Source organism: Somniosus microcephalus, chromosome 20, assembly GCF_052327205.1.
Source record: "Somniosus microcephalus isolate GS21.2 chromosome 20, FLI_Smic_1.0, whole genome shotgun sequence".
Classification (NCBI taxonomy): domain Eukaryota; kingdom Metazoa; phylum Chordata; class Chondrichthyes; order Squaliformes; family Somniosidae; genus Somniosus; species Somniosus microcephalus.
The window spans coordinates 52,040,008-52,065,266 of NC_141006.1; the positions used below are offsets into that span (position 1 = coordinate 52,040,008).

The 25,259-nt window shown below is 44.7% G+C and overlaps 1 protein-coding gene across 1 annotated transcript; it reads right to left on the reverse strand.

The window, feature by feature from the left end:
* Nucleotides 1-2,678: 2,678 nt before the first annotated feature.
* LOC147103236 (F-box only protein 39-like) lies at nucleotides 2,679-15,146 on the reverse strand. The gene is made up of 5 exons (XM_085963141.1): nucleotides 14,900-15,146; nucleotides 10,421-10,888; nucleotides 7,435-8,007; nucleotides 4,565-4,741; nucleotides 2,679-2,913 (listed from the first exon to the last, which is right to left on the reverse strand). Exons 2-5 carry the CDS (start codon nucleotides 10,865-10,867, stop codon nucleotides 2,785-2,787), a joined length of 1,326 nt encoding a protein of 441 aa, XP_085819267.1. The 5' UTR covers nucleotides 10,868-10,888; nucleotides 14,900-15,146; the 3' UTR covers nucleotides 2,679-2,784.
* Nucleotides 15,147-25,259: the final 10,113 nt, after the last annotated feature.

The following is a 25,259-nucleotide window of genomic DNA, read 5'->3' on the forward strand; positions in this document are numbered from 1 at the left end:
GTGATGATTGGTCTGAATGATGGAGAGGGAGTGTGGTCGGGTGCAATGCAAGAGATGGGGAAGGGAGAAGGTGTACTGACCTCTACTGATCTAGTGTAGCCATTGAATCTCTTGCAGCACTGGATCCAGGTCCTCTGGGTGCAGCGCCTGCTGCTAACTTCCTTTGCCACCTCCAAACTAGGGTTTCCTGCTAATGTTGTTGGGCATCCTCTTGCCATTTTGTGGGAACAGCACTTCCCTCCTGGTCCTGACTGCTGTGAGAGACACCTTCCAAAGAGGCGTCAGAAAACCTGGGGGGGTCAACCTTACCCGGCTTTCCAGCCATCTCCTAGAAGCACCAAAGTAATTACGGAAGCCAAAAGCAATCTTAAAATTGAGTGAATGCAACTTTCCTTTAACAGGCATACTCACCCTTTGAATAGTGGCCCGGGTCTCTGGTCGGAAATTGCGCGGTGTAAGTGGGCGGTCTGCTGTCAACACGATTGGCCAACTAGCCTGCCAATCTTATAGTTAGCCCACTGGTTAAAATTTGCTTTTCAACTTCCCGGTGTAATGCCCGTTGAGGGCCCCCCAATGCATCGATCCTGCCCTGAGTTAAAATCAACCCCTCACTATCTGAGCTCGCATGTGAAGAATGGTAACTTGGGTGTGGTAGCGGTGGGAACTCGGCATGGAACTGTATGCAAGAGCCAGTGCCTTCGTTGTTAGAAAGGAAGAGGAAAAGCAACAAAAGGTTACATTTGAATGAATATGGACAGGTACTCTCACTGTAGCTTTGTGTACTTTCACACTACACTGCTCTTCTCTTCAGGAAAGAGAGAAGAGAAAGGTAAGCAATAGAAGTGAGAGGGCAAGCACACTAGTGTGATATGCAGCGCTATATCCCTGCAAATCAGAGGTCAGTGGCTTTCCTGGAGTGAGAAAGGGAAAGAACACCAGAGGTGGATTTGTCCCCAGGTGTTTCCTGGCAAACGCACAGCAGTAATTGTGAAGGTCTCTGACCAGGTTATCTGTCTTCCCCCAGCAACAGGGTGGGGGGGGACACTGGAAGATAACAACTCCATACATAAAATGGTCGACTGAAGAGAATTAATGTTGAAAGTAAATAGTAAGTTATAAATATCATAGATCAAAATTTTCCTGCATGCTGATGAACAAGGATGCCAAGATCAGTTATGCAAATCATTTCATTGTTTTGGTATACAGATAGTGAAAAAGTGACATACATTAAAAATCTGTTCACAGGGAAGAACCTTGAATGATAGTCAAGCCAACACCAAGTACACAGTCAAATCTACATGTATACACCCAGGGCCATCTAGTGTTAGAAATTCTCTGTAGTGGACTATCCCACAGTGCAATTTCAGGGTATTAGAAACTCATTAAATGTTTGTCTTTAAATGTTTTAATTCTTAATATGAAGTAAGGGAGGACAATCCTGATTTTACTATATCAAAAATATTTTATTTGCAATTTATGAACATGATACACATCATAAAAATTCTACCAAATCTCTGCAATAGTAGAACAGATTGGATTATAAAATTAGGAACACATGCTTGGTCTCTGGCTTTAAAGCTGTCATTCCCCATTTCATTCCTCTCCTCCAAATACTGAGCTGAATAAATTCTGCTGCTTCAACATACATGGTATCCAGGTAACCCCTGGCCTAGACTGCAGATTAATGACATGTCCTCTGCCTCTGCCAAAGGCACTAAAATATTTCCCGCCAGGAATTGTGAGGCAGCTACTTGGGGTGACATGACTTTTCTGACCACTGTGGGGAAGTAACTGGCCTCTTCTCTGTGCCTCTCCATGATGGTACAACTGAGATTGGGAACTTTGTGGGGAACTTTTGACACCTGCTCGCGTCTTATCATTCTCTCAATCTGCTATGCCACCACACTATCATGGTTTCAAATTAATTTTCTTGGATCTTATTTGTCCCAATGGGAATCCATGTTGGTTAGGCAGTGTCTTGTACCTGTGACCCTCACCTCCCAGGGTTTATTCAGCTTGAGGACCCCTTCCAGGATTAATACACATTGGAGCACTTGCTATAACCATGAGTAAATAAAAAATGATACAAGGAAATATGGTAAATTTAGGCATTGAAGTACTGCTTTAATCTGCCAAACTCCTTTTACGGATATTTGCTTTTATCATGCATTAAAGACCTTGTTTCCAATTTTTCTAATAAGTATTAGCAGATCAGTGCAGCTGACCATCTTGGGTGAAAATCAGTTTAAATATTCACAGCCTGATAACATCGATATGTTAAGAATGCCTTAGCTGCCTGTCGGCACAATTCAATTAAAAGACCCCGGTCTGATAATACATCATAACTGCTTGTATTTCATGTACTGGGACTTTCTTTCTGTTGAAAAGGAAATGAAGCCCTGCAGAAGTGAGATCTCCAACGTGTTCAATACACTTTCAGAATCAAACAGACCTCAGCAAATGTTTCAGTACCACCTCAAACATCAGTTACTGACCCCAATTAAATGCTGCAGCCAGTGGATTCCATGCCATAGCGTTTTGTACCTTAAATTCCAGCCATCTTCCCAATGCCAATAATAAGGACTGGAATAGACTGTGCTACACAAATATTTTATATTATATAAATGGTATAAAAGAATTCCCAGTTATTCCTACACATTGGGTACCTCTGATAAACATTGAAGTTTCTGAAGGTTTTATTTGACTGGCAGACGAATACACTTATTGATCCTGTAACTGCTTAAATGTATCATAGTTGAGCTGTCCATTCAGTAAAGCTGTCCTTTACATCAAGGGGTAAGTAATTACAAAATAATTGAGTTCTGTGTCGATTAGATCCCTGTACTTCATGTACAAGTTACGCAGCAGCTTATCTTCTTCGTTTGTTTCGTACTTGTGCATGTAAATTCTCACCTGTAGATTAAACAATGTCTCCCATCAGATTAAAAATCTCAGGTTTTATTACTGTAATCAAGCCCTGTTATCACAAGTACAGCCAAGACCAGCTTATTTTGTTGATTCCTGAGTCATCGCATATTTTTTTGGAATATAAAATTGCACAATCAGAGTTAACCCACCTCGTAACAACTCGTATTTATATGCCACCTTTGACGTCGTACGGTTAAGTCTTGCTTCCCTAATTTAAAAGTGTCTGGATTCACTTCCTTTTTTCTCCCCGTTCTAATTTCTCCCTTCCCTCCACTGATTCATTTCGTGCTACAGTTGCATGCTACAGACCAGCTAAACTGTGGCACATCGTGCATGTGAATTGACATTTTCATATGTAAATTAGGCTGTGAGTGTTGAGAATCTATTCCATCATCGAGGGCATCACAATTGAACCTGATTCTGCCCTGTCATAACCCAAAATCCTGCATTTTCCAACAAGGATCAGAGGATAGTGATAAGGAAGCACAAACTTGTCTTATCCTGCCCCCTGCCTATCCCACAGGAGCTGAGGCACATAACAGAACCTGCTGCTACCCTGCTTGAGATTAACTGACAGGGATTTAATCTGGGGAGCTTCCTGGTCCGTATGGCCAGCATCTTTACCAACTCAACCACTAGTGAGCAGGAGTTGACTATCATGGAATTCTAAAGTGATTTCCAGCTTCCAAACCACAGGACATGATGACCTAGAAGTGAATAGATATGAAAGGTTAAAGAAGCCAACGTAAGAAATATGGCCACACCCACAACACCACGTGACTAAAACTTTAGTAATGGAGAGGATAATAACAGAGGAATTTGGGCATGTCACAGCTCTGCCCTATTTACATAACATAAAGCTCTCTGAACTTTCTCTATCATGCTTACAGTAATAATCTAGTGAAACTCCAGGATATCAATAGAATTTTATATTACTCATCCACAAATGACTCTCCCAGAATCCCAGCAACATTAAAGAAGTGAATTGATATGGTTCCTTATACTGAGGTGTATTCCACATACAGAGGAGGAGGTAGAAAAAGCAAAATAATGGAGAGTGGTAAATAATTAACAGGGACAAAAGGTCTAACAGTAGTAGAGTTGGAGATCCACAGCAATAGAAGCCAATCATAGCAACAGCTCTATAATAATAGTGGGACAAAGCCAAGCATTGGAGGACTCAGCAACCCTGACAGGATGAGGGAATATTGCTAGACCCTTGAACATAAGAATTAGGAGCAGGTGATTTGGCCCCTCGAGCCTGCTCCGCCATTCAATAAGATCATAGCTGATCTTCTACCTCATCTCCACTTTCCTCAACTATCCTCATATCCCTTGATTCCCTTAATATTCAAAAATCTATCGATCTCTGTCCTGAATATACTCAACGACTGAGCCTCCACAGCCCTCCGGGGTAGAGAATTCCCAAGATTCACCACCCTCTGAGTGAAGAAATTTCTCCTCATCTCAGTCCTAAATGGCCGACCCCTTATTCTGAGACTGTGACCCCTGGTTGAGGACCTGGTTAACTAGCAGTTATTAACCTCCTGAGCAGTAAGGCATTATCTCAGTGGCTTGACCTTCACTCGGGCTTAAGTGGCCCAGCATTCCTGTTAATAAAAATAGTTGCTTCTACCTTAAGGGTGCGGAAGTTGGATTTTCCTTCCTGACGATACTGTAGCATTGTCTCAATAAACTTAATGCTGAGGAAAGCCCAGATCTTCATGTAGTGCAGTCGTTCACATGTTAACACCAGTTGCAGTAACTCATCATCAATCTGTTCATGACTATTATTGAATTCCAATGTCAGTTTCTGGCAAAAAAAAATCACAACTCAACATTAGGAGTGTGCATTTAGACTTAGTTAATATAGTAAATTTAATATATGATTAGCAGAATCATTCTCCTAGACTCATCTTTTGTTTCTTTACTTGTCCTATTACCATCTCCTTTTGCTTTGTACAATCATACCTTTTGTCATTTAATCTCTCCTGCCTTCTATCCTATCACAGACCTTTACTTTTGTTCTTTGCTCCCCTACCCCCTTTCCTGCCCCTGCACTTGCTTAAAATCTGTTACATCTCTAACTTTTACCCGTTCTGATGAAAGGTCATCGACCTGAAATGTTAACTCTGTTTCTCTCTCCACAGATGCTGCCCGGCCTGCTGAGTATTTCCAGCATTTTCTGTTTTTATTTCAGATTTCCAGCATCCGCAGTTTTTGCTTTTGTGTTTGTTGTAGCAGAATCAATGTTTGTTCTATTTTTTTTTAATTCGTATTTGGGATGTGGGCATTGCTGGCAAGGCCAGCATTTATTGCCCATCCCTAATTGCCCTTGAGAAGGTGGTGGTGAGCCACCTTCTTGAACCACTGTAGTCCGTGTGGTGAAGGCACTCCCACAGTGCCGTTAGGGAGGGAGTTCCAGGATTTTGACCCAGCGACGATGAAGGATCGGCGATATATTTCATATCAGGATGGTGTGTGACTTGGAGGGGAACTTGGAGGTGGTGGTGTTCCCATACGCCTGCTGCTATTGGTGCACAAGACCAGAAAAATAAGTAACAATTGTCAGCAAATTGAGTTCACGTGTAACGTTACTCTTGAAATGTTACCTTATCTCTCAGATGCTGATCAGCTTGCTCTAGATAGCCAGCATTTTTCTATTTTTTTTCCAGCATTTCCAGTTTTTCTTTTTGCCTCTCCGCCTGCTCAGTACAGGGTGAGGGGGCCATTCATTTGGCAGTTAGAATATTGCAATTTATGCACTTTAACATGAAAGAAAATTGTATTTTGGGGGATAATAGCCGCATTTCCTTTTGAAAAAAACATCAGTGAGCCTGGAAGTGACAACACAGGGCAAAATTGTACACTTTCAGTTACTTCTCAAAGCAGGTGTATCAACAAAGGTGATTCTCGTCCTCATTGTTCATGTAAATGAGGTTGTTGGGGGAAAATATCAATAGGCCAAAGGACAGGAAAAAGATATGTTGCTCTAGTGCTATCTAAATATTAGTCAGGCCTTGGGGCCTAGGCTGGCACTCCATTCAATCCTTCACAGGGGTTTCTCATCTGTAACCTTTCTAGAGTGGATTCAACACTGGTCTTTTTTCTATAACATAGAATTGTACAAATGGGTCAACCTGTGCCCAAACTAGGGCCTCCAACACTCCAAACATTTGAACAGGGTTTGATAATACATAAACCTTTAATAAGCTTTATTACACAAGCTCTTTTTCACTTTTAAATTCTGTTTTTTGTTTAATATAAGACTTGAGTATTAGAAAATGGGATGAACTGCTCCTAAAAATAGATTCTCATCAATGGAATGATTGGGGGTTTTTTTGTGCCAATTTTCTCACCTCCCTTGAAGGCATTGGCTCTATGCTGGGCAACCCCCTGGTCGCTCTTCAGGTGTGAGCTACAAAGGAAGTGTCAGTAAGCATATTTGACCATGGAGGGCATCACAGCTGAGCATGCTTCAGTCGTCACTCAATATCCGCACACGCCCACTATCCAGGAGGGGTCACTACATTGTCATCAAGAGCAGGGATCCTGGCTTATTTTCCCCTCGTCGGTTTAAGGGCATGGCCACCGAGCTCAGACTGGGAATCTGGTCGGCATAGCTCAGTTATATATTGGTTTTATCAACTCAGCTCATGAAGAGTTGCATTGTGTATTATTCAAGTAACCCTTTTGCCACAGAGTTGTCATGCAGACACAATTGTAGGTCTCAGGCAGAATATCTCAGACTCTTTCTGAGCCTAATGGACTCACCAAAATTTTGCTGTGTATCCTTGATGTTATGCGTATGGAATCAGCCAACTCTTGTCGGGGTCTGTGAGGGTTTCTGACCTGAATAATTTGTTCTTATAGTATTAAGAGCAGGGGGGTTATGCTTCAACTGTATAAAACACTAGTTGGGCCACAGCTAGGGTACTGCGTACAGTTCTGGTCACCACATTACAGGAAAGATGTGATTGCACTAGAGAGGGTACAGAGGAGATTTACGAGGATGTTGCCAGGACTGGAGAATTTTAGCGATGAGGAAAGATTGGATAGGCTGGGGTTGTTTTCTTTGGAACAGTGGAAGCTGAGGGGGGATTTAATTGAGGTGTATAAAATTATGAGGGGCTGAGAGAGAGTGGATAGGAAGGACCTATATAATCAGGGGGTATAGATTTAAAGTAATTGATAGAAGGATTAGAGGGGAGTTGAGGAGAACTTTTTTCACCCAGAGGGTGGTGGGGGTCTGGAACTCACTGCCTGAAAGGCTGGTAGAGGCAGAAACACTCATCACATTTAAAACGTACTTGGATATGCACTTGAAGTGTCATAACCTGCAAGGCTACGGACCAAGAGCTGGAAAGTGGGATTAGGCTGGATAGCTCTTTTTTGGCCAGTACAGACATGATGGGCTAAATGGCCTCCTTCTGTGCTGTAAATTTCTATGATTCTATTGAAATTGCATTGACCTGCCCTTGAACATACCTGTGAGTCATCACTTACCTGTAGTGTATTCTTGTAGTGTGGAATTAGATCAGTCAGGGTGGGTTTCATAGTCCAATCTGGGTCACTAAAGTAACAGCTCCTAAAATTTAAGCTCCTCACTGGGATCTCTGGCACCAAAATCCGAGTCAGTCGGTCGTTCTTCATCACAAGCTCAAAATAAAAGTTGACTTTCAGGTTGGTAGCGCGTTTAGCTAGCTTGGACCAGGAGAGCCCCCATACAACCTGGTTGTGAGGGTCATGGATATGGCATTTAATGTTCATGGTCCTGAGGGTCTGGTAGCAACTTTCACATAGGGTGTCCAGGAGGTCATCAGAGATGCAATTATAATTGATTGAAATGCTGGTAAGATTGGAGAAGTTGCGGATAATCTTAGGGAAGGTGGGGTTGGCATAGATGGCTAGGTGATGGCTGAAGAAATCTTCAATGTTGAGCTCCGAGATGGAGCTCCTGTTCCTCTGGTGGAGCAGCGAGTTTAAGATGGAGAAGCCCTGCTCCACGCCGAGCCGTGCACCCCTTAGGTTGAATAACTGAAGGTGCCTGTACTCACGGCGAAGGAAAAAGTTGAGGCTCTTTAACAAAAGGAAAAAGAAAGCATCCAATTTTGTTCGAAATCTCTTATATTTATGTTACAGTATACAGATCCTTTGCTTAGATATAGAATTGTAAATCTTACACTGGTAGAGCTTTTCAAATTTCCAGATTCAGCATGCAGTTCAGGTTTTGCCTATACTGGTTATTACTTTCTCACAGAAAGTTAAACTGCTGAGTAGCATTAGTATTACACATGTTACATTTTTACCATACTTTTTCCTGTATAGTACGGTGTGGGATAGTCAGTGTTTTGCATCCTTTTGTTTGCACTGTTAAAAATATCCCATCAGTACAAGCGCTACAGCTACAAAGGAGTTATTTATGGTCATCTGTTGTGAAATAGTCCATGTTTCTATAGATTACAGTGCAGCTCCCAGTAGAATAAATTATACATTTAAGATTTAATTTAATTTTTTTTTGTCTACCATTTTGACACGGTTGATAATCCAGCTACATTAAATGGGCTATCCATTGTGTTTAAACAGTCCACTACCGGAGGAAATTAAATTCCTTGGTGCAGCGAGGTTAAGATTAATATTAGTTTCTTTCTCAAATAGCTAACATAGAAAATTGTTATCATTATTTCCTAGTGGACTCAAGCTGTCTTTTTCTGTAAAGGGTGAGTAGTGGAGATGTGGGAATAGATACATATTGAGCTTCACTTGATTATCTTTGGGGGATCAGGGAGAGCTTTCCTTCAGGAGATTAAAGAACTGTGGCAGAGTCCATCATCATAGGATATATTGTACGTGGTCTGGGGAAGGAGTTGGTGCGATGAACAGCTCCACACTTCCTTGAGCTCTTATAAAGGCTTTGTTCCCATTTGAACTCCTTACACATATGTAACTATTTTCAGTACTGGACTTGTATTAAAGAGGTCTTTGCTACTGTAAATATGCAAACTGGGTAATGTGCTAGACTGCAAGTTTTAGAGAGAAGTTAAGGAGCAGTGTAGTCAGCTTGTCTAGAGAATGCTGATGGTGCTCCTATGAGCGCACTGCAAATATCTTATTCAAATAATTTCACCTTAAAAAAGTTCAGCATGTAATAATATTCACAAAATAATGTCAGTTGCATTTGAAGTCTGATAAAACAATTCTTGTGGTGTCACACTTGATTTGTTTATTTCCTTTAATGTCTTCTACTGAGTTTGGCAAAGTCAATTGTTACTTCAAGACTGAATAGAGAAAGTTACGGCAGTCAAGACTAGAGAGCAACACAGGGCACCAGAGGCAGCCATACCAACCTCAGCTGGGCTAACCTCGAAAACCGTAACTTCACCACTACGAGTACTACTACTACTATTCCTCCTTGCATTTATACAATGCTTTTCATGTAAAAAAAACATCCTAAAGTACTTTACAGAGTCATTATCAATAAAATGGATGCTGAGCCAAAGAAGGAAATATTAGGAGGAGTGACCAATAGCTTGGTCAGAAGGTGGATTTTAAGAAGGATCTCAAAGGAGGAGAGGGAGATAGAAGGGCAGAGGGGCCAGGGAGGGAAGTCCACAATGTGGAGCCTGGGTGGCTGAAGGCACGACCACCAATGGTGGGACAAAGGGGAGGGGAGTGAAATGCACAAGAGGCCAGAGTCAGAGAAACAGAGGGTTTGGAAGGGGCTGTAGGACCAGAAGAGGACAAAGAGACAGGGAAGGGTGAGGCCATGAAGGGATCCAAAACATGAGGGTAAGAATTTTAACTTTATGGGGAACTCAGAGCCAATGCAGGTAAACGAGATTAGGGACAATGGGCAAGTGGGACGTAGTGTGGAAGATGATAGAGGTAGCAGAGCTCTGGGTGAGCAGCTCAGAGAGCACTGTAATGGCCAAGTCCAGAGCCAACAAAGGCAAGAGTGAGGGCACCAGTGAGCAGACTGGCCAAGGTAGAGACAGAGGCCAGCAGTAATTTAATACATTAATTCAAAGATTATGTGGAAATGTTATATATAATTTACTTTTTTTTAAAAGCTATTAAAAAGGTCAAAGATATCAAATAATATATGGAGTACTGTAGCGTGGTGTATTAAATGAATATGACGCCCCTTTAGCTCTGTATTGAAGTGTTTGAATCTCAGAGCTCCTTGACAGGCCAGTTTGCCAATCACAATTGTGCTAACTTTGGGGCCCGCCCACATAAAGATTACATGGCGGAGCCCAGAATCCCAGCAGAAAGAAATTGGTGAAGGAAACTGCAACTCACTTACCCACTCATTCACTCTCCCAGGAGAAGGAGATGGCATGGGGGAGATTTTGGGTCATTCAATCACTCAGCATGTTCAGTCTTAAAAAGGCTGTGTGCAATTGGGTCCCCTTAGGGGAAGATTATGATAAATCATTGAAAAGTGTAAATTAGAATAATGAAAAAAAAGTTTCTTCTTGTAAGACTTTACCTTTAGGAAGGCATTCCTAACAGATGAGCTCCACACGAGGCGGTCCAACTCCAGGTGTTGGATGGTGAAAGATTTTAATCTGTTGTTCTCATTTCCTAAGCGAGCTAGGAAGCTCCTCATTGTTATCTGGAATCTTCTAGTCAGAAGGGAATTGTATGGATTCATGAATTTGATCTCGCAGTTTACCAGATATCTACCAAACTTCTTGGCATACCAGATGGCAGATTCGTACTCAGCCCGGCGGTACTTGGATGGTCTCCCACAGAAGGTGAATGTTCTGGATCGCCAGAGAGCTGGCGAGTGCATCACATGGTTCCAGCATTTACACACCAGTGCTGCTCGGACTCGGTCTTGGTCTCCAAGCCATCGGAACACTTGTCTCAGGGATACCTCTGGCAGTTCACTCCAATTTCCTGCATCTGTACACTGATCATGGGATACCTCCATCCTGTTCAGTCACGGTGAATGCTGAGATAGACAAGGATTAAAACCCAAACAATAGTTAGGCCAAGGTTGGAATCAGAACCAGTTGAAATGTCAATTACATTGGACAGGGCAGAGATACTATTTTAATACTTTATTGAAGGCCCGATTATTAATCACTACAATGAGTATCGACCTGCTAGTGTTACTGATTAAGATTTAAAAAATAAGATCTGCAAAATAATGAATCTATTTTATATTAAATTTACTATGCAGGGCACACATTTCATTGGAAACTTTCATGTGAATCTTGCTCCCATTTCAAAACTCACTATAATATCTGTAGTACCTGTTACACCTTTAGGTGGCACTGTGATATGAATTTTCAATGTAAGGGTGTCACATCTTGCCTGTCACACATTCACCTAGCTTGGTGTTCCACGCAATAAGTGTGCTTGTATTGGCAAGACTTTTTTTAATATAAAATGTATTAACTAATCATCCTTGGCCCATCCTAGTACACCTTTGTGGCATCTAGGAACATTAGGCCCCTCTGGCCTGCTCCGCTATTCAATTAGATCATGGCTAATCTGCACCTCAACTCCCATTTTCCTGCCTTTTCTCCATATCTCTTGATACCCTTTGCAGTGTCAGCTCTGGCTCAGTGGGTAGTGCTCGTGCCTCAGAGTCTGAAGGTTGTAGGTTCAAGACCCACTCCAGAGACTTAAGCACAAAAATCTAGGCTGACACTCCAGTGCAGTGCTGCGGGAGTGCTGCACTGTCGGAGGTGCTGCCTTTCAGATGAAACGTTAAACTGAGGCTCCATCTGCTCTCTCAGTGGATGTAAAAGATCCCACGGCACTATTTCGAGGAAGAGCAGAGGAGTTATCCCCAGTGTCTTGGCCAAAATTTATCCCTCAATCAACATCACTGAAAAAAACATATTTTTCTGATCATTATCACATTGCTGTTTGTGGGAGCTTGCTGTGTGCAAATTGGCTACCGTGTTTCCTACATTACAACAATGACCACATTTCAAAAGTACTTCATTGGCTGTAAAGCACTTTGGGATGTCCTGAGGTCATGAAAGGCGCTATATAAATGCAAGTCTTTCTTTTCTTTTTAACCTTACCTAACAAAAATCTACCTATCTCAGTCTTGAAAGCTTCAATTGACCCAGCATCCACAGCCTTTTGGGGGAGAGAGTTCCAAATTTCTACCACCCCTTGTGTGAAAAAGTGCTTCCTGATGTCATTCCTGAATGGCCTGGCTCTAATTTTGTTCTTGATTCCTCCACCAGAGGAAATAGTTTCTCTATGTCTATTCTATCAAATTTTCTTAACATTTTAAACACCTCGATCAGATCAGCCCTCAGCCTCCTATTCTGAAAGGCGTACAAGCCAAGTTTATGCAACCTGTCCTAACAATTTAACCCCCTAAGCCCCGGTATCATTTTGGTGAATCAGCGCTGCTCCCCCTCCAGGGCCAATATAGCCTTCCTGAGGTGCGGTGCCCAGAACTGAACACAGTGCTCCAGGTAGGGTCTGACCAAGGTTCTAAATAACTGAAACATCGCGTCCTCATTTTTGTATTCCAGTCCCCTTGAGATGAAGCTTAATATTACATTAGTCTTTTTGATTGATTTTTGTACCTGTCTCCTGGCTTTTAATGATCTGTGTATTTGGAGTCCCAAATCACTTTGCTCTTCTACAGTTCCTAGTTTCTCACTATTTAGAAAATTGATCTTTCTTGGGTCCAAAGTGGATGATCTCCCACTTGCCCACATTGAACTCCATTTGCCATAGTTTTGCCCACTCACTTATTCTGTCTATGATCTGTTGTCTGTCTAATTGTGGACCTCCCTCCATTCCTACAGCTGTTTTCAGGATCAGGGTTTGCCGCTGTATCCATATATCATTTTTTTTAGTTTTTTGGCCCTCGAGCCTTTTGAGGGATTTTTGGACCTCTGACCAGGAAGTACCTTTCCCCTTCCACTCCTTCTGTGTACCTTCCTCTTTACCTGTTTCTACTTTCCGCATTGTACGTAATGCTGCATTTACTTGGAATATGTGTCATAGAAGATAGGAGCAGGAGTAGGCCATTCGGCCCCTCGAGCCTGCTCCACCATTCAATGCAATCATGGCTGATCATCCAAATTCAGTACCCTGTCCCTGCTTTCCCCTCATATCCCTTGATCCCTTTAGCCTTAAGAAATATATCCAACTCCTTCTTGAATATATTTAATGAATTGGCCTGTACTGCCTTCGGTGGTAGTGAATTCCACAGGTTCACCACTCTCTGGGTGAAGAAATTCCTCCTCATTTCTGTCCTAAATGGCTTACCCCTTATCCTTAGACTGTGACCCCTGGTTCTGGACTCCCCAACCATCGGGAACATCCTTCCTGCATCTAGTCTGTCCAGTCCTGTCAGAATTTTATAAGTTTCAGAGATCTCCTCTCATTCTTCTAAACTCCAGCGAGTATAAGCCGAATCGACCCAATCTCTCCTCATACATCATTCCTGCCATCCCAGGTATCAGCCTGGTGAATCTTCGCTGAACTCCTTCCATGGCAAGAACATCCTTCCTCAGATAAGGCGACCAGAACTGCACACAATACTCAAGATGTGGTCTCACCAAGACCCTGTACAACTGCAGCAAGACATCCTTGTTCCTGTGCTCAAACCCTCTCGCTACGAAGGCCAACATACCATTTGCCTTCCTAACCGCCTGCTGCACCTGCATGCTTACCTTCAGCGACTGGTGCACAAGGACACCCAGGTCTCGTTGCACTTCCCCTTCTCCCAATCTATTGCCATTCAGATAATAATCTGCCTTCCTGTTTTTGCCACCAAAGTGGATAACCTCACATTTATCCACATTATATTGCATCTGCCATGCTTCTGCCCAATCACCCAACCTGTCCAAATCATCCTGGAGTTTCTCGGCATCCTCCTCACAGCTCACACGCCCACCCAGCTTTGTGTCATCTGCAAACTTGGAGATATTACATCTAGTTCCCTTGTCTAGATCATTAATAGGTATTGTGAATAGCTGGGGTCCAAGGACCGATCCCTGTGGTACCCCACTAATCACTGCCTGCCACTCGGAAAAAGACCCGTTTATTCCAACTCTTTGCTTTCAGTCTGTCAACCAGTTCTCTATCCAAGTCAATACCTTGCCCCCAATCCCATGTGCCTTAACTTTATATGCTAATCTCTTATGCGGGACCTTATCGAAAGCCTTCTGAAAGTCCAAATACACCACATCCACTGGTTCTCCCTTATCTACTTTACCAGTTACATCCTCAAAAAATTCCAGTAGATTAGTCAAGCACAATTTACCTTTTGTAAATCCATGTTGAATTTGTCCGATCCTGTCACTGTTTTCCAAGTGCTCTGCTATTACATCTTTTATAATGGACTCTAGCATTTTCCCCACTACCGATGGCAGGCTTACCGGTCTGTAATTCCCCATTTTCTCTCTACCACCTTTTTTGAATAGTGGGGTAACATTAGCTACCCTCCAATCCATGGGTACTGTTCCAGATTCCATCGAATGTTGGAAGATGATCAGCAATGCATCTACTATTTCTAGGGCCACTTCCTTAAGTACCCTGGGATGTAGATTATCAGGCCCTGGGGATTTATCGGCCTTCAATCCCGTCAATTTCCCTAACACCATTTCCCTACAAATACTGATTTCTTTCAGTTCCTCCCTTTCATCAGACCCTATGTTCCCCGGCATCTCTGGGGGGTTATTTTTGTCCTCCTTTATGAAGACAGAACCAAAATATGTATTTAATTGGTCTGCCATTTCTTTGTTCCCCATTATAAATTCCCCGGATTCTGACTGCAAGGGACCTACGCTTGACTTCACCAATCTTTTTCTCTTCACATACCTATATGATTGAGATCAGTAACTCATCAGACTGAAATAACTCTATTAATTGCCCATCTGATGAAAAGGTGATAAATCGGAACTCTTTGTGCACATGTCAGTTCACAATAAAAAAACAAACACACCTGTTATTGATAGGAGTTAGAGAGGTAACTTACCAGTTTCTGATCACAGTTATTCATCAATAAAGGCTCATCACATGACACTCCAGGTCAGAGTATGATTACTTATGGACTAGATCCAGTCAAATATCAATATATTCTTTAGGGACTGTTTTAAGCACGGGTTGGTAACCAATGGTGTTAGTGTATTTTTCATCAAACCGTACTTGCCCACAAACACCAGCTTCACTGTCAGTCAAGATCCCTTTCACTATTAACTATGAATCAAAGTTTCTCTGCTGTGCTGCCATTAAAACTGATCAAGAAATGTCTCACGGTGCTGTCAGATCATAGCAACCACTATGACATCATGCTATGATTGTTACATTTCACTTTGTGTCAGTTATAGTAAAATTCCCACATTGAAATCAGTCCTCCTAATTCAATCAAGCAACATATAAAAAGCTTTATTGTGGTTAACACTGTATCATTCATTCTGCCAGCATTTAGATTATAGACTTGTTCCCAGGCCTTTGGAACTGTGTGTTCTGAGGTCATAATATCCTATTGTTACAATGATTGTTCAGTTAATGCGACTCCTTCAGGAATCAGAACTTTTGGTGGCACAGAATTAAAATGACAACAGTAACAGAAAATCAGCTGGTGCCTTTGTGATCTGTGATGTCACTGTAGTATACAAATATTTATTTCTCTATTAGTAATCTACATAAAGAACATAAGAAATAGGATCAGGAGTAGACCATTCGGCCCTTCGAGCCTGCTCCGCCATTCAATGAGATCATGGCTGATCTTCTGCCTCAATTCCATTCACCGGCCTTATCGCCATATCCTTTGATTCCTTTACTAGTCAGAAATCTATCGACTTCTGTTTTGAATATACCCAATGACTGAGCCTTCACAGCCCTCTGGGGTAGAGAATTCCAAAGATTCACCACCCTCTGTGTGAAGAAATTTCTTATCTCAGTCCTGAATGGCCTACCCTTTATCCTGAGGCTGTGGCCCCTGGTTCTAGACTCCCCAGCCAAGGGAAACATTCTCCCAGCATCCACCCCATCAAGCCCTGCAATAATTTTGTATGCTTCAATGAGATCCCCTCTCATTCTTCTGAATTCAAGAGAATACAGGTCTAGTTTACTCAATCTTTCTCATACGACAGTCCCGCCATCCTAGGAATCAATCTCGTGAACCTTCGTTGCACCCCCTCTATGGCAAATATATCTTCCTTAGGTAAGGAGACCAAAATTGTACACAGTACTCCAGGTGTGGTCTCACCAAGGCCCTATATAATTGGAGTAAGGCTTCTTTACTCCTGTACTCAAATCCTCTTGTAATGAAAGCCAGCATACCATTTGCCTTCCTAATGGCTTGCTGAACCTGCACATTCACTTTCAGTGACTCATGTACAAGGACACCCAGGTCCCTTTGAGTATCTATATTAATTATTAAAAATGACTGTTGCTTTTGAGTCAACTTATTGGCCAATAGTAATGATAGGGCCACAGTGTTGCTCTCCAGCAATTACAGTGGTCAATAGAAATCATGTGATCGTGGTGTCACTTTCTACCAATCTTATTAGCTAATGGTTATCACATGGTTATAATGTTTCTAACTAGTAATTTCATTTGCCAGTTGTAATCATGTGGCTGCACTGTGGCTTTCTTGCAACTCATTTGCTGCTGATACTCATGTAACCAAGCAAATGGTTCTGTGTTTGATTGACAGGGCTTTAGACTAATGCTGGAAAAGGCAGAAACCAGCAAATTTTGGTTTCTACAGTAATGGCAGCTGGCTCCTTCCCATCTCCAGCTCCAGCCTCTTCATCAGACTCTACTTCAGCACATTCCAAGGGTGCACCTGAGCTGCTCTGATCTTGTGTTCCCATCCAACTCAGGTGCTGGCCCCCAGTTTTGCTTTGTGTTGCAGCAACTTCTGGCTATGCTCGTACCAGTCAGGGTCTAAATCCAATGTGACAGTGACAAGACAATCATCAGACCAGAATAGAGATGCATGTGAGCCTAGGCCTCCCAGCATCATGCTTGCCCTATCTCAGGCCATGGCTCAACATCCCTTCTGTCCCTCTTCCCCTCCCCTCACAGTTGAGGTAATTTCTGTGGCTATATGGGGCATTGAAGCCCCAGGTCTGTCTCCAGGACACTGTGGGAGGTAAAGGAAAGAAGGGCAAGTGAAAGACATGAAGATAGAAAGAGAGAATGTGAAACATAAGAACAGAAATAGAGGCCGGGATTTTCTGCACCTGGGTGGGTCAGGTGTGGGTTGTTGCCGTGGCAGGTGGCGACCTCACTGCTCATTCCATTCTGTTGCTGAGATCGCCTTTCTGTTAATGGCACCTATTAAGGCAGCCCTGTGCGTTACCCGGCCCTATTAAATGGTACGGGTCTGATGACATCATCAATGATGCGTTTTCAGCCGGGACATTTAAAGGAGCCATGGCCACATTGCATTTGAAGGTGCATCTAGGATTGTGCACCATTGGAGTGTTCCAAACACTTGCAAGCATGTCTGCACAGAGGCAGAGGGATGCACCCAGGTCCTCAGATGATTCCCTCCATATGCTTGTGGAGGTAGTGAGAGCACGCAGGGAGGTCTTCTTCCCTTCGGATGGGCAGAAGAGACCTCCCCAGCAGACCAAAGGAGCCTGGCTCCAAATAGCAGAGGTGGTCAACAGCAGGCATGTTGTCAGGAGGACATGGGTGCAGTGCTGGAAACGCTTCAATTATCTCATTAGATCAGGAAAGGTGAGTGCAAAGCCTCACTCAACCTCATCCTGCTGTGCCTCTCATCACACCCCATCACTCTGCCTTCCCAAGCCTGCTCCTGCATATCATTACTCACACCAACATACCTTGCGCATCCACCCATCCCTCTCTCTCTATCTACATTATCACATCCCCATCTGACTAGTCACCCTTCACACACACCCTCATCCTAATGCAATCGTACCAACTAACAACACACGAGGAGGCCATTTGGCATTGGCATCACACTCCCTCACAGTCACGCTCTAAAGATGTAACTCATCTATTCCTTACACTCTCAAACTTCTCTTCTTTGCCTCCTTGCAGGAGAAGAGAGCGCACAATAAGAGGGAGAGGGAGAGAACCGGAGGTGGCACTCCATCATTGGCTGCCTTAACTGCAGCAGAGGAGGTCGCTCTGGAAGTCTCAGGAGTCGCAGAGCAGCTGGAGGTGGGAGACGGAGATAGGGGGACATCTCAGCAACCTGGTGACAAAATTACATCTCATACAACCACATGGCATACAGCAGTCACTCATATGGGGACTGATACAACAACAACTTGTATTTATATAGCACCTTTAATGTAGTAAAACTCCCCAAGGCGCTTCACAGGAGTATTATGACAAAAAAAACTTGATACCGAGCCACATAAGGAGAAATTAGGGCAGATGGTCAAAGAGGTAGTTTTTAAGAAGCATCTTAAAGGAGGAAAGAGAGGTAGAGCGGTGGAGAGGCAGGGAATTCCAGAGCTTAGGGCCTAGGCAACAGAAGGCACGGCCACCAATGGTCGAGCGATTATAATCAGGGATGCTCAAGAGGGCAGAATTAGAGGAGCGCAGATATCTCGGGGGGTTGTGGGGCTGGAGGAGATTACAGAGATAGAGAGGGATAAGGCGTTGTTTAACCGGGAGCCAGTGTAAGTCAGCGAGCACAGTGGTGATGGGTGAACGGGACTTGGTGAGAGTTAGGACATGGGCAACCGAGTTTTGGATGACCTCAAGCGATGTCAGCAGCCAGTGAATGTTCATCATGTGCATTATGGTATCGTTACCCATTCTTGATATGATATTTCTAAATCATCTCTTTACTCTCCCACAGGTCCATTGAGAGCTCCCCCTCACTGTCCAGGAGGAAGAGGAAGACGACTCCTCAGAGGAGCCTCCAGCCTCTGAGAGTGCACCATCACCAGACATAAGCGCACCCAACACCAGCGCAGATACGCACACCTCGGTGGGTCCCACGCGAGATAGAGTAGTATTGTCACCTGGTGTCTCACAAGTCACAACTGAGCAAGAGCAGATGGTGGAGACAGGGACAGTAGTGGAAACTCCTCGTCGGAGGGCGCAGGACACTCCCAGCTCTGCTCAGCTGCATGCAGATGCTGAGCCTCAGGGGCCATCCAGAAAGAGGGTGATCCTGGAGGTGCAGCAAGAAGTGCAGGAGGCTTTGACAGGTTTTGCGACCGTGGTGTCTGCAAATGTGCAGAGAATAGAGGAGTCCATCTCCAACATGAGCACCACCATGTCACAGGCGATGGCGACTGTAGGCTCTTCCATGGAAAGGATGGCCACCCACATGGAGCAGCTAATGCGCCTCTCACAGGAGCACATGGAATCTATGGCGAATAGATGGCAGACACTCATAGACCTCCTCTCTAGGAGGGATATAAACGTACACTTGGGTCCTCATGGCCCCACTGCTGTGCAGCAAGGTGCTCTCCAGCTCCTTGCTAGCAGGGAAGTGCAGGTGGCCCATGAGAGGAATGATGGTGAGAGGGGACATGCAAGTGGGGGCTCCTCTCAAAGCGCTCACACTTCTTCCCCCATTGCCTCAGTCGGAGCCCCACATGCCTCCTGGGATTGCGATGGCCGAGTCTGCCCCTGCACAGTCGCAGGGGGAGTAGACTTTGGCGGGGCCATCACAGGCTCCAAGACCCAGAGGACGTCCGCCAAAAGTGTCTATGCAGTCGCAGCAGGGAAATGAGCAGGCTGCCTGCTGAAGCCACAGGGGTAGCACCTCATAGAAGCACGCGTAAGAGAAAGATGACACACAAGTAGATGCGCAAGTGTAAGCACTTGGGTGTTTTAATAACTTTGTGTGAAGTTTCCATTATTGTGATGTCACAGATAAAAATTCTTATTTTCATCACTTTCCGGTCATGTCAATTGTGTCTGCAACTTTAGAAGTGGCTTAGTGAGTTGGAGTGAATAGTGAGACGTAACATTACCTCCAGCAATGGTGGTCAGTGTGAAAGGAATGTCCTGGTCATTGTAGGGATGTTTTATGGTGTTGCTGTGGGTGTTGGGAGCCTGGATCAGCATATGGCACGTGACTGCAAAAGACAAGGCTGAAGCATTTGCAACTATCTTCAGTCAGAAGTGGCGAGTGGATGATCCATCTCGGCCTCCTCCTGATGTCCCCAGCATCACAGATGCCAGTCTTCAGCCCATTCAATTCACTCCACGTGATGTCAAGAAACGGCTGAAGACACTGGATACTGCAAAGGCTATGGGCCCTGACAACATTCCGGCAATAGTACTGAAGACTTGTGCTCCAGAACTAGCTGCACCCCTAGCCAAGCTGTTCCAGTACAGCTACAACACTGGCATCTACCCGGCAATGTGGAAAATTGCCCAAGTATGTCCTGTCTACAAAAAGCAGGACAAATCCGACCCGGCCAATTACTGTCCCATCAGTCTACTCTCAATCATCAGCAAAGTGATGGAAGGTGTCATTAACAGTGCTATCAAGCGGCACTTACTCAGCAATAACCTGCTAACTGACGCCCAGTTTGGGTTCCGCCAGGGCCACTCAGCTCCTGACCTCATTACAGCCTTGGTCCAAACATGGACAAAATAGCTGAACTCAAGAGATGAGGTGAGAGTGACTGCCCTTGACATCAAGGCGGCATTTGATCAAGTGTGGCATCAAGGAGCCCTAGCAAAACTGAAGTTAATGGGAATCAAGGGGAAAACTCTCCATTGGTTGGAATCATACCTAGCACAAAGGAAGTTGGCTGTGGTTGTTGGAGGTCATTCATCTCAATCACATGACATCACTGCAGGAGTTCCTCAGGGCAGTGTCCTAGGCCCAACCATCTTCAGCTGTTTCATCAATGACCTCCCCGCCATCATAAGGTCAGAAGTGGGGATGTTCGCTGATGATTGCACACTGTTCAGCACCATTCGAGACTCGTCAGATACTGACGCAGTCCGTGTCCATATGCAGCAAGACCTGGACAACATTCAGACTTGGGCTGACAAGTGGCAAGTAACATTCGCACCACACATGTGCCAGGCAATGACCATCTCCAACAAGCAAGACTCAAACCATCTCCCCTTGACATTCAATGGCATTACCATCGCTGAATCCCCCACTATCAACATCCTGGGGGTTACCATTGATCAGAAACTGAACTGGACCAGCCATATAAATACTGTGGCTACAAGAGCAGGCCAGAGGCTGGGAATTCTGCGGCGAGTGTCTCACCTCCTGACTCCCCAAAGCCTTTCCACCATCTACAAGGCACAAGTCAGGAGTGTGATGGAATACTCTCCACTTGCCTGGATGAGTGCAGCTCCAACAACATTCAGGAAGCTCGACACCATTCAGGATAAAGCAGCCCGCTTGATTGGCACTCCATCCACCACCTTCAACATTCACTCCTTCCACCACCGGCGCACTGTGGCTGCAGTGTGTACCATCTACAAGATGCACTGCAGCAACTCGCCAAAGCTCCTTCAACAGCACCTTCCAAACCCGCAACCTCTACCACTTAGAAGGACAAGGGCAGCAGATGCATGGGAACATCACCACCTACAAGTTCCCCTCCAAGCCACACACCATCCTGACTTGGACCTGTATCGCCGTTCCTTCACTGTTGCTGGGCCAAAATCCTGGAACTCCCTTCCTAACAGCATTGTGGGTGTACCTACACCATATGGACTGCAGCGGTTCAAGAAGGTGGCTCACCACCATCTTCTCAAGGGCAATTAGGGATGGGCACTAAATGCAGGCCTAGCCAGCGACGCCCACATCCCATCAATGAATTAAAAAAAAAATATGGGTGTAATGCCTGAAGTTAAGTAAATCTGGCCATGATGAGGCCATCCCTGGCCTCCCGAGCTATGCACTCAGAGCCTTGCTCCTCATGCAGCGCTAATCCTCACTGCTGTGCTATGTTGTGCAGGGCACAGCAGACCACAACGATTCTGGAAACCCTGGCTGGTACATACTGAAGGGCTCCTCCAGATCTGTCAAGGCATCTGAAGTGCATTTTCAGCATACCTATTGTCTGCTCTATAACACATCTGGTGGAAATGTGGCTCTCATTATAATGCTCCTGGGCCTCAGTACTTGGTCTCCTCAAGGGTGTCAGGATCCACTGAAGACATATCCACATCTTCAGTGGATGGCCCTTGGCTCCAAGCAGCCAGCCATAAAGCCTGTTTCGAAGAGCTGAGGGAGGGTGGACTGGCGCAGGACAAAAGAGTCATGGCAGCTGCCAGGGAATTTGGTGTACACATGCATAATGCTCTTCCTATGGTTGGAGATGAGCTGCACATTGAGGGAGTGGAAGCCCTTGCAATAGACAAAGACTCCTGGGTGATGATGGGGTGCCCTGATGGCCACATGTGTGCAGTTGATGATGCCCTGCACCCGTGGGAAGCCAGCCAGGGCGGCAAAGCCGAGCGCCTGCTCAGTAACACTGGCTTCATCAGTGGCAAAGTTGATATAATTGGCTGACTTGTCAAACATGGCATCGGTGACCTGTGTGATGCATCTGTGGACGGCCGACTATGAGATGCCGCAAATGTCTGCTGCAGATCCCTGGAAGGAGCCTGAGGCGAAGTAGTTGAGGCTGCTGGTGACTTTGACAGCTCCGCTAAGGCGTGGCCACCCGCTTCTCTGGGCTGCAGGTCTTGCTCCAGCAATCTGAAAATGTCTGCGATAACCTGGCATGATAGCCTGAGCCTCCTTTGGCACTGCTGCTCAGTCATGTTGAGGAAGCTCATCCTCTGCCTGTATACCCTGTGTTGGGGGAATCGCCTCCAGCTTGGTGAAGCCCTGCGCTGATGCCCTCTGTCCTGTGCAGGATCAGGTTGGGGAGGAGAAGGTCGGCGGTGTTGCTGCTGGTGTGCCTGGTACTGCTGGTGTTAGGGCTCATCAAGGTCCGATTCTGTGGACCCAGGTGAGACAGTATAAATGGCACCCATGCTTATGTAATAGATGGCAAGTCAAGTGGAAATGACAGAAGCAATCTGTCAATGGTGTGATAGGTGGTACCAATGAGGTGACAGTAGATCTCGACTTTGCTGAACAGAGTTGCAACCTCTAGAAAGCTAAATCTGTGCTGACAATGCACTCAGCAACAGCATCTGCCTTAGGAAAGTAACCAGGTGTCAGGTGGGAGTATTTATTGTGCTTTCCATGCTGTGCACTAATGATCAATGGCCACTCAACCTCCACCTCAGGTTCACAGACGTGGTTCCCAAGCTACATGATTCCCATGGTCACCAGGGAAATTTGAAAGGTAGGGTTAAAAAGACGCATAAGGATCTAACAAATCTAGAGCCCCCTGGATGTCTAGGGACATACAAGATAGGATAAAGAAAAAAAGGGAGGCGTATGACAGATACCGAGGGCTAAATACTGCAGAATCTAGAGGAGTACAGAAAGTGCAGGGGTGCAATTAAAAAAGATATTAGGAAAGCAAAGAGAGAGCATGAAAATTCTTGGCAAGTAAAATCAAGGAAAACCCAAAGATGTTTTATAAATATATTAAGAGTAAGAGGATAACTAAAGAAAGGGTAGGGCCTATTAGCGATCATGAGGGTAATGTGTGTGTGGAGGCGGGAGATGTAGGTAGGGTTCTTAATGAATACTTTGCGTCTGTTTTCACAAAGGAGAGGGGCGAAGCAGACATTGTTTTCAGGGAGGAGTATGAAATATTAGATGAAATAAACATAGTGAGAGAGGAAGTATTAAGGGGTTTAGCAGCTTTAAAAGTGGATAAATCCCCAGACCCGGATGAAATGTATCCCAGGCTGTTAAGCGAAGCAAAAGAGGAAATAGCAGAGGCCCTGACCATCATTTTCCAATCCTCTCTATCTTCAGGTGTGGTGCCGGAGGACTGGAGGACTGCTAATGAGGTACCCTTGTTTAAAAAGGGAGAAAAGGATAGACCGAGTAATTACAGGCCAGTCAGCCTAACCTCGGTGGTGGGAAAATTATTGGAAAGAATTCTGAAGGACAGGATAAATCTTCATTTAGAAAGACACGGATTAATCAAGGATAGTCAGCGTGGATTTGTTAAGGGAAGGTCGTGTCTGACAAACTTGATTGAATTTTTTGAGGAGGTAACAAGGAGGGTAGATGAGGGTAGTGCGTTTGATGTAGTGTATATGGACTTTAGCAAGGCTTTTGATAAGGTTCCACATGGCAGCCTGGTCACGAAGTTAAAAGCCCATGGGATCCAGGGCAAAGTGTCAAGTTGGATTCAAAACTGGCTCGGAGGCAGGAAGCAGAGGGTAATGGTTGATGGGTGTTTTTGTGACTGGAAGGCTGTTTCCAGTGGGGTTCCGCAGGGCTCAGTACTAGGTCCCTTGCTTTTTGTGGTATATATCAATGATCTAGACTTGAATATAAGGGGTATGATTAAGAAGTTTGCAGATGATACTAAAATCAGCTGTGTGGTTGATACTGAAGAAGGGAGCTGTGGACTGCAGGAAGATATCAATAAATTGGTCAGGTGGGCAGAACAGTGACAAATGGAATTCAATCCAGAGAAGTGTGAGGTAATGCATTTGGGGAGGGCTAACAAGGAAAGGGAATACACATTAAATGGTAGGACACTGAGTAGTGTAGAGGAACAAAGGGACCTTGGAGTGCATGTCCACAGATCCCTGAAGGTAGCAGGCCAGGTAGATAAGATGGTTAAGAAGGCATACGGAATGCTTGCCTTTATTAGCCATGTCATAGAATACAAGAGCAGGGGGGTTATGCTTCAACTGTATAAAACACTAATTAGGCCTCAGCTAGAGTACTGCTTGCAGTTCTGGTCTCCACATTACAGGAAAGATGTGATTGCACTAGAGAGGGTACAGAGGAGATTTATAAGGATGTTGCCGGGAGTAGAGAATCTTAGCTATGAGGAAAGACTGGATAGGCTGGGTCTGTTTTCCTTGGAACAGAGGAGGCTGAGGGGAGACCTTATTGAGGTGTATAAAATTATGAGGGGCATAGATAAAGTGGATAGAAAGGACCTATTTCCCTTAGCAGAGGGGTCAAAAACCAGGGGGCACAGATTTAAAGTAATTGGTGGAAGGTTTAGAGGGGATTTGAGGGGAAATTTCCTCACCCAGAGGGTTGTGGGGGTCTGGAACTCACTGCCTGAAAGGGTGGTAGAGGCAGGAACACTAACCACATTTAAAAAGTACTTGGATGTGCACTTGGGATGCTGTAACCTGCAGGGCTACGGACCAAGAGCTGGGAAGTGGGATTAGGCTGGATAGCTCTTTGTTGGCCGGCACAGACATGATGGGCCGAAATGGCCTCCTTCCGTGCTGTAACTTTCTATGATTCTCTATGATTCTATGAATATCTAATAATCATCTGAATTAGCTCGGCTGCCTCTGCC